The following is a 16,176-nucleotide window of genomic DNA, read 5'->3' on the forward strand; positions in this document are numbered from 1 at the left end:
CAGGGAGAAGACGGAAGTCCATGACCCAGAACAGGGCCCTCACTAGAGCCCAACCACGTTGGCACCCTGATCTTGGACTTCCAGCCTCTAGAACTATGAGAAATAAGTTTTTATGGTTTATAAGCCACCCAGCCAAAATGGAACTTTATTATAGCAGCCTGAACTAAGACAATTAAATACAGACTTCACAAAACAGCTTGGAAAAAACTGGAAATAACCTCAATGTCCATCAATAGGAAGAAAGTTAAATAAGTTACAGTATAGCCATAGTATGGGAAGATAATTTAGTAGTTCTATATGTACTGACATGAAAAGATTTCCAAGACATAATAGAAAATATAAGACAGTATGACCCCTTTAATGTTAAAAGTTAAAATTGTGTATTTTTAATCACAAATACATAAATGTATTTTAGAAAAACAGAAAGACTGATAATGTTGAGTACCATGGGGTAAGTGAATGGGTTTGAGGGAGATGAAGGTAGATTTCTGCTTCTACTGTCTATTGTTAGAATTTCTTTAATGAGAAGTTCTTATATTGTATTTTTTTAGTGGATAAACTAATGACATATAGATAGAAAAATGTTAGACAAAAAAAAAAAAAAGCAGTCAATAAGAATGACCAAAGGACCAACTCCCAGGGCATACAATCCAGCAAGAGCTGACTATATTATAGGACTTTTAAATAGTTTTAGTAGGCATTCTTATGGCCTATGGCGGTAATTGAAGTTTCCATTTTAAAATACAAGAAAGCAAGGCAAACAGTTGTAACGAACATACTTACTGACAGATCTCAAAGTTTTCAATCGGAGAACACAACCACGAAAATTCAAGCAAAGCACATTTAGACGCCACCTTTGCAAAGTAGACACTATGTGTTTATCTGTGATTATATTTTTTACTGCGGAAAAATCAATCTAAAAAGGATAAACAAAAACATTAAGAAATGAGAGAGATCTTTTGCATGTAAAACTTTTAAAATATTTTTAAAGCATCAAAGAACTAAAATTTCTTCATCTCACCACTCAATTTTTTTGTTTGGGTTTTTTGTGGTCATTCCCAGGCTTAATTACAAATAGATTTTTTTTTCATGGTCATTCCTAGGTTTAATTAAAAACAGATTCCAAATGTCCAGTCCAGGTTGACAGCTGGGAGGGCAGGGGTCTCACATCCACCCCTCAACAGAGTCAACTGTCTTAGAGTGGCCTGGAAGCGCCCCTATAATTCCAGGTGAGCCCCAAGGCTTCCCCCTTCTTCAATGTCAGTGAACCCTCCTGGGTTCATCATTAATGTGTGCCTGCTTTTTTCATGAGCACAAACTATACATTGAGTCCTTGACTATGGGAAAGACAATTTAGAGTGTGTGGTCTATACTGGCCTTTTCATAACTCATAATTTGGAGGGGGTAGTTCTAGAGAAAAGGAAAGATGACCTGAGTGTACCTGGCTGATTATATGTAAAATTGAAGATCACAGAGGTTTATGTGAGCTCCAAATGGCCAGGGTTGGTTGATAAACAATAACATAGTATTTTTTAAATTGAAGTATAGTTGATAACAATAACATAGTATTAATACTATCTTTCAGCTAAAAGGTTAAGTATATGAACATCCACTTTCTCATTGCCTTCTGAACAAAACTATTCTTTGTGCTAAAATGTTCGTTATAGTTGCGCCACATTTGAGCACTCACAAATAAAGGAAAAAATAACTGCAAATGAAGGACAACGCATAATTGAGGAAAGAGAAATTTGCTGAACATAAAGCAGCTTAACTTCCTATCCTGGCTTTGTTCTTCACTGCCATATGCTCATATTTTCTTCATCTTTACCCAATGAAGTCTTGGCAGAAGTGCTGGCTTTTTCTGCCAGTTTTCTGCAAGATTTGTCCTGATTTTAATATTGTACATGTTCTTTCTCTTCCAGATCATTTGAATTTATTTATTTTTCTTCTTTATTGCTTTTCCAAAGGAAAAGGTAACACCTAATCTGTCACATAAGTAAGAGATTTATTACTTTAAATCAGTGGTTCTTAGTGTGGTCCTGGGACCAGTAGCATCAGCATCACCCAGGAACTTGTTGGAAATGCAAATTCTCAAGCCCCACCCCAGACCTACTAAGTCAGAAACTCTGGGGGTGGCAACCATCAATCTGTCTTAACAATCCCTTCAGATGATTCTAATGCATTCTAAAGCTTAAGAATCACTGCCTTCAACTAAAAATACATCTAAGACAGGAATACTAAATTTGGTAGCTAAGAGGGGTTAACTAAGACAGAAGCACATTTTCTTATTGCCATTGCTGCATAAGGTGAGAGTAGAGCAGTATAGCCAAGAATGGGATGGTGTTCTGATGAGATGTAAAGATTCTGAGTTGACTTATGGAGCTAGATTCCCTGTACCTTGTCAACTCCTCTTAGTTTCTTTGTCAAAGTTTCTGCAGAATGGCCCCGACCACCTATTCATGGATCAGTCTGAGCACATGATATCATTTGTCCTCCAGTCAATAGCAATTAAGGAGGGGTGGTGAAGCCAGCTATTTACTGGACTTAGGCGACAAGGAAAATGTTACCACTCCAACATTTGTTGATGGCATAAATGATCACAGTTGTTAAGATTAAAGCAATTTTCCAAGAAAAAGAAAAGAAAGGTCATCCGGGATAACACATGCTTATTCTGTTGTTGGCTAAGACCTACCACCCAATGTCTCTTTGGAATGAAAAATATAAGCTTGTTCTAGTTTATGAGAATAGTACAAAAATAGTGCAATGACAAGAACAGTACAGAGGCATGAGCCTAGGAGTCCGCATTAGAAAATTCCTGAGTGTGTGTGTGTACATGTGCATGCAAATACACTAAGAATTATCAAACAAGCTTTGCTTACATGTTGTATATTTTAGCCCTATTTCATGCTCAATAATTTTTTTTCCTTTACTCCATATTTTGTGCTGCTTCGTTGTATTTTTTGAACCAACAATATTAGCTAATATTTATTGAGTGCTGCCTACATGCCAGGCTCTACAGTAAGCACCTTGCTTGCATTTTCTCAATATATCTCTGGAGCTCCTTGAGTAAGGCAATGTTAAGCCTAGCTCAGATATAATGGAGCTTTGTTTCAATCCAAAAATAATATTCAATTTATTTCTACTATTTAAATTAGAAAATACTCATATTGAATCTCTTCAAATAACATTTTTTTATCTTGTCCTTCAGGCTTGTGCCTGGACAAAAGAGAAACAAATGCACCTACTTTTTGTGGCCCCATGTTGTGGAGCAGGGAAGAAGGTAGTCCCCATTACAGGTGGCTTTATAGCAGTCTATTCTCCTTTGAGAACTAGAAGAAAGACATGGCTTCAGGTCGTGTCTACTTACACCGTTCCACAATGAGCTCATTTGTGTCATCAACAACCAGGAGTGATTAACTTGACCACATATTACCACATCTCTTAAACTGAGGTAGGAGAAAATCTAAACACAAAGAAAAAAATTCACGATTTTGAAAAAATATGTGAATTTTGATCTAACTCTTCAATTTACCATTTTGTGTGAGTGTGTGTGTGTGTTAATAATGGTAATGTAATCCGTATATTGTGGTAGCAGGGGTTTATGTGCTTGAATTTTATCTGAAGGTAGGAATTTTATCTAGAGTTCTAGAACTTATCTGATGATGCCTTTGATATAATGTGATCAAATTGATAGTTGCAGAAGGATGGTGAGGAAGATAAGTAGATTTATTTTATTTTCTGAATGAAAGTGGTATTCTGCTAGAAAGTGAATAATTTCCCTAAATAGTAGCTGGTACTACATAGAAGGCATTCAATAATTATTTGCTGAACTGGATTCTTTTTAAAGTTATAGGATTCCTGGGAAAGATCAATAAACCCACTTTGGCTTCTATTTCTAGAAAAATGGTAGACTAGAAAATCTGGAAATCCTCTTGATACAAAACATCAGTAAATGCTAAAACAAACATTTTAAAAAATATTTCCTTTTTAAATTTTTTAAAATTTCAGCTTTATTGAGGTATATTGACATAAAATTGTAAAGTGTACATCATAGTGAGTTGATTTATGTATACATTGTAAAAGGATTCCCCCATCTAGTTAAATTAAACATATCCAACATCTCACATACTTATCTTTATTTATTTATTTTTATGAGAACATTTCAGTTCTACTCTGTTAGCAGATTTCAATTATACAACACAGTGTTATCAACCATAGTCATTATTTAGTTGACTTTAGATTACTTTTAATCTAAAGTGTATTAGATTATTTATCTCCGTGTATTACTTTAGATTCTCAGACCTTATTTATCTTATAGCTGAAAGTTTATACCCTTTTTCCAAACTCCCTATTTCCCCTACCCCATAACCCCTAATAATCACTTTTCTACTCTCTAAAACAAACATTTGTTTTTAAAAAATAACTGAGTTTTCAAGAAAGTAAGGAAAATATCCAGGGCCCCAGTCTTTGTAAACCCAGACGCACAATAAGATATCCATGCCATAGCTGCTTGGGATGGGAGAATGGTGGAGGTGGTTGCTGCTTTTCATAACAAATAGGTTCAGATTTTACTGGCCATGCAGGGACAGAAAAAGTTACCAGGCTTATACAATGCTGGAGGTCATAACTGAGTCAGAGAGAGAAAGAGAAGGAGACAGAGAAAGGGAGAGAGAGAAATCCAGGATTATAAAAAAGAGAGATGTAAAAACAAAACAAAAAACTGCTATTGACAAGAGAAAATCTAAAGTACCTAGCCTGGGATGAAAAAAATTTCCCAAAGAATTTGTAACCAAAGACCAGTTATTGTGTGCATTGGAATTTGAATTTTAATTATTTGTGGGATCTAACTTGAATTTATTAACTTTGTAATTGTATTTGATACATTAACATGAAAAGAGTTTCCAACTTGGTAGTAATTATGGGGCATTTGGCAGAAATAAATACCCTCTCTCTAAAGAAGCACACCCTCAAACCTGGCCTTGTAGAATTCCTACAGATTAAGCCACAACAAAATGAGCTCTCAATAAAAATTACAAAACACAAGAAGGAAAAAAAGTCCAACAAGAGTCAACAACAGAAAAACAATAACTTCATGAATAAAATTGTCAGTAATCATGAAAACATTAAGGTGATGAAGACAAAAAAATTCTTGAGAAAAGCTATTGTTGAAAGAGGACTGGGCAGATTTATAAAGAAACCAAATAAAATTAATGGCAATTAAAAACATAATGATTGAAACTAAAAACTCAACAGATGAGTTAAATAGCAGAAGAAACCCAGCTAATACAAGAAATAGCAAACTGGATTATGTATAATGAAATTACACAGGATAAAGCACAGAGAGATAAAGAGATGGAAAATATAAAGGAGGTTAAGAGACACATTATATAACATAAAAAGGTCCAATATTCTATATATCTTTATAGAATTTCCAGAAGGAAGGAACAGAGCGAATGGAATCAAAGCAAAACTCAAAAATATTACAGACAAAATTGCTTTAGAACTGATGAAAAGCAACAATTCTCAAATTTAAGAAGCACAAGAAATCCCAAACAGGATAATCAAGATACCATGGGTTTGTAGTGAAATTGCAAAAGGCCATAAGCAAAGGAAAACCTTAAATGCAACCAGAGACAGATTACCTACAAAAGAATGTCACTTAGCAGTCACAGAAAGCATAGTCAGCAGCAAATACTTACCAATCTCAGATACCACATGCAAGTAAATTACAACTCAAGGATGAGTATTAAGTAAAGACACTCTATGACAAAGACTGAGAGAGTTTGCCTCCAATAGACCCATCACAAAACAACTTCTAAAGGACATTGAAATCAGAGGAAAGGAGTGAGATGAAATAGTAAAGATGGGCAAAGAAATTTAATAAGCATAAGGGTAAACCCAGCAACCTTATAAAAACATATAAGGATGATGACACGTGGGAGTACAAAAAACAAGGGACAAAACCACTAGAATATATTCATATTCTAAGACTGGAGAAAGTAATCAGAGATAAAATGTTCTAAATTCCATTAATTAGTCAGGAAGAAAGTATAGCTATTAATTTACTTTAGGCTTTATTAAGGTAAATGCACATGTCAAAAATATTTAAGAGAAGCCATCGAAATAGTGGAAATAGAATGGATATCTTCTAACACATGAAAATGGGGACAAGGGGGTAGCTTTTAAAATTCAGTAAATAAAGGCAGGAAAGGACAAAACAGAAGCACATAAAAGAGAATAAATAGTATAAAATAAGATGAGAAAAATGGATCTAAGTATATCTAGTAATAATAAATTTAACAAAATTCACTGTTTGGAAGACAAAGATTATCCCTAATAATGTTTTTGCTTTAAAGTTTTCCCCTCTGATATCAATATAGCTATCAAATTTCCTTTCAGTTGTGTTCATCTTGTTCAGTATTGTATTTTAGGTGGATTTTTAAAATTTATTTGATAAAGAGGGTCACTACATTATAATTAAAGAAAACAATTCAAATAATTTACTAAAGATATATAGCAATTCTAAATGAAAGTATCCAGTAGTATAGCTGCAAAGATGCAAGGAGAAATTGACAAATCCACAATCATGATGAAAGATTATATCAAAATTCTCAATTGTTGATAAATCAGTGTGAGGAAGTAAAAATCCTTCCTGGATTCCTCAGTGCTCCTGTAAAAAGCTCTAGCCTCTGGAGACAGAAATCTATATGATAAAAAGGTAATGTTTTGTCTTCACTTCCTCTATAAACATTTTACTTTCCACATACTATGGAGATTAGATCTGTAGCTATCTGTCTAGTTAATTTCTCTGATCTAAAAGGATAATAAAACTTCTCTTGTCTCCCCAAGAAGGTCAAATGTGTATAATCTGGCCTAGTTCCCTAGGTCAAGCTCCCGAGATGTCAGGAAGATCCCTAATAATTTACATTCAAGGAGATATGTGTCCCAGGACCTGGAAGACATCTATAGATAATAAACGCTAGAGACACTGGTGCTTATCTGGCCCTTGGAGAGATGTATTTACAAGCAGTCCTACCTCCCTCTTTTACTTATAAGGACCCTTGTGATTACATTGGATCCACCCAGATAAACAAGGATAATCTCACCATCTCAAGATCTTTAACTTGAGTCTGCAAAGACTCTTGCCATGTATTCACAGGTTCTGAGGATTGGGGTGGGGGGGGCATGTAGCACAGGGGACTATTATTCTGCCTATCAAACGATGTAAGGAAATGATAAACACTAAATTTAAGAGAGCAGTTACTATTTCTTTTTTTAAGATCTTTTTTTTTTTTTTTTTTTTTTTTTTTTTTTTTTTTTATAGATAGATAGCTTTTTTTTTTTTTTTTTTAAAGGATTTTCTTATTTATTTATTTATTTATTTATTTATTTTTGGCTGTGTTGGGTCTTCGGTTCGTGCGAGGGCTTTCTCCAGTTGCGGCAAGCGGGGGCCACTCTTCATCGCGGTGCGGGGACCGCTCTTCATCGCGGTGCGCGGGCCTTTCTCTATCGCGGCCCCTCCCGTCGCGGGGCACAGGCTCCAGACGCGCAGGCTCAGCAATTGTGGCTCACGGGCCCAGCTGCTCCGTGGCATGTGGGATCTTCCCAGACCAGGGCTCGAACCCGTGTCCCCTGCATTAGCAGGCAGATTCTCAACCACTGCGCCACCAGGGAAGCCCTCTTTTTTTAAGATCTTTATTGGAGTATAATTGCTTTACAATGTTGTGTTCATTTCTGCTGTATCACAAAGTGAGTCAGCTATACATATACATCTATCCCCAGATCTCCTCCCTCTTGCGACTCCCTCCCACCCCCACCATCCCACCCCTCTAGGTGGTCACAAAGCACCAAGCTGATCTCCCTGTGCTATGCGGCTGCTTCCCACTAGCTATCTATTTTACATTTGGTAGTGTATATATGTCCATGCCACTCTCTCACTTCATCCCAGGTTACCCTTCCCCCTCTCTGTGTCCTCAAGTCCATTCTTTACATCTGTGTCTTTATTCCTGTCCTGCCCCTATGTTCTCCAGAACCTTTTGTTGTTTTTTTTTTAGATTCCATATATATGTGTTAGCATGCAGTATTTGTTTTTCTCTTTCTGACTTACTCTGTATGACAGGCTCTAGGTCCATCCACCTCACTACAAATAACTTAATTTCATTTCTTTTTATGGCTGAGTAATATTCCATCGTATATATGTGCCACATCTTCTTTATCCATTCTTCTGTCGATGGACACTTAGGTTGCTTCCATGTCCTGGCTATTGTAAATAGAGCTGCAATGAACATTGTGGTACATGACTCTTTTTGAATTATGGTCTTCTCAGGGTATATGCCCAGTAGTGGGATTGCTAGGTCATATGGTAGTTCTATTTTTAGCTTTTTAAGGAACCTCCATACTGTTCTCCATAGTGGCTGTATCAGTTTACATTCTCACCAACAGTGCAAGAGAGTTCCCTTTTCTCCACACCCTCTCCAGCATTTATTGTTTGTAGATTTTTTGATGATGGCCATTCTGACAGGTGTGAGGTGATACCTCACTGTAGTTTTGATTTGCATTTCTCTAATGATTAGTGATGTTGAGCATCCTTTCATGTGTTTGTTGGCAATCTGTATATCTTCTTTGGAGAAATGTCTATTTAGGTCTTCTGCCCATTTTTGGATTGGGTTGTTTTTTTGATATGGAGCTGCATGAGCTGCTGCTGCTTGTATATTTTGGAGATTAATCCTTTGTCAGTTGCTTCGTTTGCAAATATTTTCTTCCATTCTGAGGGTTGTCTTTTTGTCTTGTTTATGGTTTCGTTTGCTGTGCAAAAGCTTTTAAGATTCATTAGGTCTCATTTGTTTATTTTTGTTTTTATTTCCATTGCTCTAGGAGGTGGGTCAAGAAGGATCTTGGTGTGATTTATGTCATAGAGTGTTCTGCCTATGTTTTCCTCTAAGAGTTTTATAGTGTCTGGCCTTATATTTAGGTCTTTAATCCATTTTGAGTTTATTTTTGTGTATGGTGTTTAAGAGAGCAGTTACTTCTGAGGGAGGGGGAAAAATGCAGTTAGAGAGGCTTTAATTGTATTTGTTAAGTTTTATTTCTTAAACTGAGTAGTGATTACACAGGTGTTCATTATATTTCTTTGCATGCCTAAAATATTTTATTTTAAAAACCTCACTTTTGAATAAAGTACCTAGGAATAAATTTAACTAAGGAGGTGGAAGACTAGTACACTGAAATTTCTTTCTTTACTGAAAGAAATTAAAGAAGACCTAAATAAATGGAAAAATATCCCAAGTTAATAGATTAGAAGACATAACAACAATAACAATAAAAGAAATTTAATCAGACTTTGAAATCTGCCTATGAATAAACACCAAAAACAAACAAACAAACCCACAGGCTCAAAGAGTTTACAAGACTATTCTATCAAATATCCAAGGAATAGGTAATACTAACATGAATAATATTAAGATGTCAGTACTACCCAAAGTGATCTACAAATTCAGTATAATCCCTATCAAAATGCCAGTGGTCCTTTTTTTTTTCCAGAAACACAGAAAAGCCAATCCTCAAATTCATATGGAATTACAAGGGGCCCCAAGTAGCTAAAACAATTTTGAAAAAGAAAATCAAATTTAAAGGAGACATACTTCCCAATTTTAAAACTTATTCCAAAGCTACAGTAATCAAAACTGCATGGTACTGGCGTAAGGATAGGTAAATAGACTGTTGTAGTAGAATTAAGAGTATAAGAATAAACCAATACATCTATGGTCAATTGATTTTTGCAAGGATGCCAAGAACATTCAATGTGGCAGGAACAGTTTCTTCAACAAACAGTGCTGGGACAACTGGATATCAAAATGCAGAAGAATAAATTTTGGACCTCCTACCTCACATCATACACAAGATTTACTCAGAATGGATCAATAACCTAAATATAAGGCTAAAATCTATAAAACTCTTAGAAGAGAACAAAGGGGTAAATCTCCATGACCTTGGGCTTGGCAATGGACTCTTAGATATGACAACAAAAGCATGAGCAATAAAGGAAAAAATAAATTAGGATTCATCAAAGTTTAAAACTTCTGTGCATCAAATGACTTTATCAGAAAGTAAAAACTCTACCTTTTGTCTGTATGTGCTGCAAAGGGAAAAATGTGCCACAAATTAAGTCAGTCATTGAAATAGCCTAGAAGTACTGGAAAGGTATTATGGTCAATCGGATGGCCTGAAAAGTGTACCTGTACAGTTTTGCACATATACTATACTTGAGGAAGTATTATAATAGACAGGGTTTATGCCCAGGGGTAAAAGCAACCTAGAAAAGAGAAGTAGCAGCACAGAATAGCAGTAAAAGTGTAGGGCCAAATTTCTGAGACTGTAAGCAATGTGAGAACAAGTGACTTGTGTAAGAGTTGGGTAAGAACAACTTGGAGTAAGAGGGGGCCAGAAAGCAAAGCCCTAAGGGTAGCAAACTGTAATAGAACTAATGAAGACATAAAGTCACTGAAGAGAGCACCTCTGAGTCTCCTCAACACACAAGGCAATGGACACGCCACTGCTCAGGGAGGATTGAGCCTTTATTCCAGAGTCACTGCTACTCCTTGGAAGATTACTGTCTTAGTTTCCCAAGGCTGCTGTAACAAATTATCACAAACTGTGTGGCTTAAAACAACAGAAAAGGGGGCTTCCCTGGTGGCGCAGTGGTTGAGAATCTGCCTGCCAATGCAGGGGACACGGGTTCGAGCCCTGGTCTGGGAAGATCCCACATGCCGCGGAGCAACTAGGCCCGTGAGCCACAATTACTGAGCCTGCGCGTCTGGAGCCTGTGCTCCGCAACAAGAGAGGCCACGATAGTGAGAGGCCCGCGCACCGCGATGAAGAGTGGCCCCCGCTTGCCACAACTAGAGAAAGCCCTCGCACAGAAACGAAGACCCAACACAGCCATAAATTAATTAATTAATTTAATTTAATTTAATTAAGAAAAAAAAAACAGAAAAGGGTACAAGTCTGAAATCACAGTGTTGGCAGGGCCATGCTCCCTCTGAAGGCTCTAGAGGTGGCTCCCTCCTTGCGTCTTTCTAGCTTCTGCTGTTTGCTGGCATTCCTTGGCATTCCTTGGCATTCCTTGGCTTGTAGCTACATCACTCCAATCTTTTTCACACGGCTTTCTTCCCTCCTGTGTGTTTCTGTGTATCTAAATCTCCCTCTCCTTTCTTGTATGAAAAAACCAGTCATTAGGTTTAAGACCCACCCTAATCCAGTGTGATGTTATCTTAGCTAATTACATCTATTTTCAAACAAGGTCACATTCTAAGGCTCTGGTTGGACATGAATTTTGGAGCGATACTACTCATTTCAATTACCTAACTTCCCTGAGTCCATTTCCACATCTGCAAAATGAGGGTCTTTGATGAGATAATCTCCCAAAGCCTCTTCCATACTGAAAATTTTATGATTACTGTTGTGATTCATGGCCAGATAGTTAAAACTAGACTTCCAATTGTATTGCCATTGTGTGATCTTTAATGTTAAGTTTAAAAGGTTTATTTTTCCCATATCATGTAATTAAATTACTTTTAAATGAGAATTCTAACAGAATATTATTTATAACCAAAAGAAAGTCCATTTCTAATTGGATTGTACCCATCATCCAGGTGCAAAAATGGAGACAGACTTTTATATGAAAGGCATTCCTGCATTCTTGTCTACCTAGTAGAAAAGCAAGGGGCTAATAGAAAAAGACCATATAATGCCATTTCCAATATGTGGTATTAATTTATTCACTAGTTCATTTAACACTTATTGTTAAGCACCTGCTCTATGACAATCATACCTCACTAATTCTATAGAACATTACCCAGAAATATTTAAGAGGCAGGTTTTCCACATCTCAGTGTGGAATAAATTTTTGTAAAGAATTTAAGTGCAATTACCATAAACTTACACTTTCTCCTAGGGAGTCATGCCATTGTTGTGCAATATATATTGAGAGTTCTAAAACATTCATGTGCGTTTACACTTGGAAAAACGGAAAATAACTCCACAAGGAACAGGGGCTGTTGCCAACATGGAAACCTGGGAAGAACATCAGGGCAGGTAAGTGTGGATTTCTAGTTCAATTCCATAGAAAATTACTGTGTGGTTATTCTATGCAAGGGATTCTAACAACAACAGCAAAAAAAAACTGACAAGATGTGACAGAGAATAAAAGGCGAAGTTTTAAGAAAACTTAATACCATGAAACTATATATAAGTATCAAGTATGAGGCTATTCAGTCTTCCTATTTAATATGTATCAGTCAGTACCCACTATGTGCCAGGTGGAGTTGGGATCTTTAGGAGAGGAAAGAACACCTAGTGGTCGTGAAAACATAGTGATGTGAGCTAGAGAAATGAAAGCCCATATCACAAGGGAATTGGAGGGATGTAACAAAGAAGACAAAATAGGAGAGAGGAACCTTGCACCCCTAGTAGGGGGAGAACAAAAGAAAAAGAATTCACAAGTTCAAGGAAGCCTGCTCTGCCCCCTAAACAGTCAAAACAGGTGCTGGTGGTATATGATCCCAGCTAAGGAATATGGCAGCAGCTGGAAGAAGAGTCTACCTAGAGTCTGAGACCTTTCACACTTAATGCCCCCTCCTCACTCCTCCTGACTCACGTGGTAATGAATGACACTTGCAAGAGACCAGGAATGGTTCCTGGGATGGGGAGACTATGAAAGGCTGACAGTAAGCTGAAGCACCAGGTGTACAACAGATATTTTCATTTTGACCTCAAATGATAGAACTAGGATCCCTGGGAGGAAATCAACAGCTGACAGATTTCAGCTTTACATAAGGAAAGTCCTCTAGGCTAGTCCCTTCTAGCACAAAGACTCTATGATTTTAAGATTTTGTAATTCTCTGCTCTCCCAAGCAAGCAAGTTCCAAAAGAAAAGAATGTTATAATGGTCATGGTGAGAATTAAATATATTCTCTAACCCTCTGTGGTGTTCGATTGGTATTGGAACACATATCAGCACATGTGTTCCACATAAGAGCAGGGAGAAGGATCAAGGAAGAGCTAAAATGAAATGGGCTGACTAGGAAGGATGTCTGCTCACTGACTATGATAGAACATTGAGTGTGTTACCGAGGAGATACTGTTGGAAGAGATGAACTTTAAGTTCCTCGTAGACAAAGATTCTATTATTCTAAGATTTTGTAATTCCTTGCTTTCCAAGACAAGCCAGCTCTTAAAAAAAAAAAAGAACTTCATGAGAATTAAATCTATTCTCTAGTAACACCAGCACTCCCTACTTATTTGTTAGATTGCCTGGATAGTAATGCATTTCATGTGGGAGTTCTTGCTGTAAGCACAGTGGAAACCAAACAAAAATAAGTCCAGACACTATTGGCACTGGAGGGGAAAAATGTTACAATATAAATCTTCTAAATCAGACATGATTTATGCATCACAGAATTATGCGACAGTGTGCACCATCAAATAACTGTAGCAATGCCTCCTGAGCAACTGTATAGCACTCGGTTTACAAAATGCTGTAACGTTCATGCTGGCCAAGTCATTCTGCAAGGCCTATATATTCAAGTTGCTTGGTAAAGCTGAAGAGGGATTCCCTTCAGGTCAAGATATCTGTATTTCTTGAGGTTTATACAAGAGAAAAAGTAGAAATGAGAAAAACATGCCTGTGAAAGGCTGATTTCCACTAAGCTAAGTCAGGTACCACTCACTGGTACCTCTATCCAATGACTGAGTAGGTGAGTCTGTTAGTGAGCTCTAAACCAAGAGACCATACCTCAAAGCTGGAGAAATGGAAAAGATCCTTTCTCTTGATGGAAATAAGATATAATAAAAATTAAAGGTTCAGTTTTGGTCCATTACACATAATGTGCCAAAGTCTATATCACAACCTTCAGGTAGGCCTGGTCCTCTGCCCGGGAATAAAAGAACGACGGAGGGATGTGAAAACCCAAACCCTTCCTCTTTCTAAACCTATTAGGTGGGACTAACACAGTAGGCCTCTGAGTGGAATGTGAGTAATAGCCGCTCCCAGAGGAGGGTGTCCACTTAGGAGGGCTACCCAGTGCGGATGTTTGAGCTTCAGTGGGGGAGGCGGGCATCCAAGTGAGGCAGGGGTGAGGGGTGAGGGCATGGTGTCGGAGGTGGGGCACCAACAGCATGAGGAAGCTGGCCTGGCACAGGGCTTAGAGCCCAAGTGCACAGGAAGGTGATCTAGTCAAGCAATGGGGACCCCAGGAGAGATAAGGCAGGTGGTCACCCTGGGGGGGTTGGGGGGGAGATGGAGCTTAGTGGTGTGAGAAGCACATCGATTCTTGAGATGAGGGACTGGCCTGTGTGGAATGTCAGAACCAGAGGAGTGTAAGGAGGGTGGTACTTGCACAGGAAAGGAGGCCGTGACGGTAGGAGATTGGTACATACGGGGAAGAGGTGGATAGATCAACTTAAAAGGCTAGGAAATTGGGAGCCAGGTTTCTCCCTCTAGGAGAAGGTAGTTATGAGTGTGGAAAGGAAGAAAACTAGAATGAACCCTGTGGTGTTACACTGGAATTGGGTATTGGTGGGAAATCATGGTTTTCGATTATACACAACTAGATAAATAGGGGAGGCTAGAAGCAGGAGAATCATCCCCTGAAGCTCATGCAGAGTGGACTCTTGAACCAAATCAAGGTTCTGTTAACAAGAAAGAGGGGAGGGATTGACTATTCAGCAGCAAACATCTTGCCAGTCCACCACCCAACAGATCATCAAAGTAGGGAGCAAACACCTTTAGCTTCAGGATGCTTTCACCACCTCTTTGATTTCCTGGGTCTTACTCACTAACCTATAGTATTTCTAGGTTATTGCTAGACCAGGGGTCAGCAAACAATTTCTAAAAAGGGCCAAAGAGTAAATATTTTGACTTTGTGGGCCAAGAGGAAATGTCCTCAACTCACTGAACAACAAATCACCAAAAGATGAATGGTCTTTTTTATTTAACATCTGAAAATGTAAAAACTATTTTTAGTTAGAAACTCATACAAAAATAGGTGGTGGTGGGCAGGTTTGTCCCATAGGCCACAGTTTGCCACCCTTGCTGTAGACCATCCCCATCCTCAGCACTCCCAAGATGGGCCCAGCTTGGTGGGTCTTCTGGGACTTAACCTAAAAGAGCTATGGCATCTGCAAGATCCTTTGGGGCAAGCCAAATTCTTAACCCTATTTGTTTCTTGTCACCCCTGTCCTGAGGGCAACCTGTGTCCTGGTTAATCAGAACAAATAGAGCCAAATTTAGGGACAAGAAATGAAAAATCCCTAAAGATCTTTTTTGGCAACACTGCTTTGCCTCAAAAGGGCCAGTTTTCACAATTCCCAGAGATTAAAAATAGAGTTCTGTTAGAATGTGAATATATTTAAACATTCACTAGTAATCGAGGTCATCATTAGGCAGCTTAGGCATAAGTGCTTTTAAATGTCAGAATAAACCTCTTGGGTCCATTCCACCATTGACTGTCTACCAGTGGGATTGTTTAGTATTGGTTTAGTATTGGTAGGCTCATTCGCAAACATTATAGCTCACATCAGCTTTATCCCCATTATACAAATCAGGAAACTGAAGGTCAAAGAGATTAAATTACATGCTGTAGGTTACACAATGTCTCAGTCAGCTCAGGCTACTATAACAAAATACCATAGACTGAGTGGCTTGAACAACAGACATTTATTTCTCACAGTTCTGGAGGCTAGGAAGTCCAGTATCAAAGCACTGGCAGATTTGGTTCTTGGTAAGGGCTTTTTTCCTGGATTGTAGACAACTGCCTTCTTGTTGTGTCCTCACATGGTAAAGAAAGGAAGCTCTGGTGTCTCTTCCTCTTCTTCTAAGGGCAGCAATCCCATTTATGGGGCATCTACCCTCATGACCTCTTCTAAACCTAATTATCTCCCCAAGATCCTACTTCCTAACCATCTCATTGGGAGTTAATACTTCAACGTATGAATTTGGTAGGGGCACAAACATTCAGTACATAACACACAGTTATCCAGAGCTCAGATTCATACTTTGATTTTCTAAATTTAGGATTCATTTCCCTACACAATTTCCACTGAAACTTTACCCCATTCTAGAATGATATATTGTTCTCACCTGACTGCCACCTGCCTAGAATAGAATGAGTCATAAAA

The 16,176-nt window shown here is 37.9% G+C and overlaps 2 protein-coding genes across 2 annotated transcripts in view; one reads left to right on the forward strand and one right to left on the reverse strand.

The window, feature by feature from the left end:
- LRRC17 (leucine rich repeat containing 17) overlaps nt 1–12,093 on the forward strand; it is a 48,928-nt gene extending 36,835 nt beyond the window's left edge. Inside the window, exon 5 of the transcript XR_009008852.1 lies at nt 11,954–12,093. The gene's annotated coding sequence lies outside the window, so the exon portion shown is untranslated. The remainder of the gene's footprint in view (nt 1–11,953) is intronic.
- FBXL13 (F-box and leucine rich repeat protein 13) overlaps nt 1–16,176 on the reverse strand; it is a 187,870-nt gene that overhangs the window by 117,731 nt on the left and 53,963 nt on the right. The window contains exons 8-9 of the mRNA XM_007187164.3: nt 3,368–3,463; nt 784–916 (exon numbers count right to left, since the gene is read on the reverse strand). Of these exons, the coding sequence (XP_007187226.3) occupies nt 784–916; nt 3,368–3,463 (229 nt within the window). The remainder of the gene's footprint in view (nt 1–783; nt 917–3,367; nt 3,464–16,176) is intronic.

The sequence above is a fragment of the Balaenoptera acutorostrata genome, chromosome 7 (assembly GCF_949987535.1).
Source record: "Balaenoptera acutorostrata chromosome 7, mBalAcu1.1, whole genome shotgun sequence".
NCBI classification, from domain to species: domain Eukaryota; kingdom Metazoa; phylum Chordata; class Mammalia; order Artiodactyla; family Balaenopteridae; genus Balaenoptera; species Balaenoptera acutorostrata.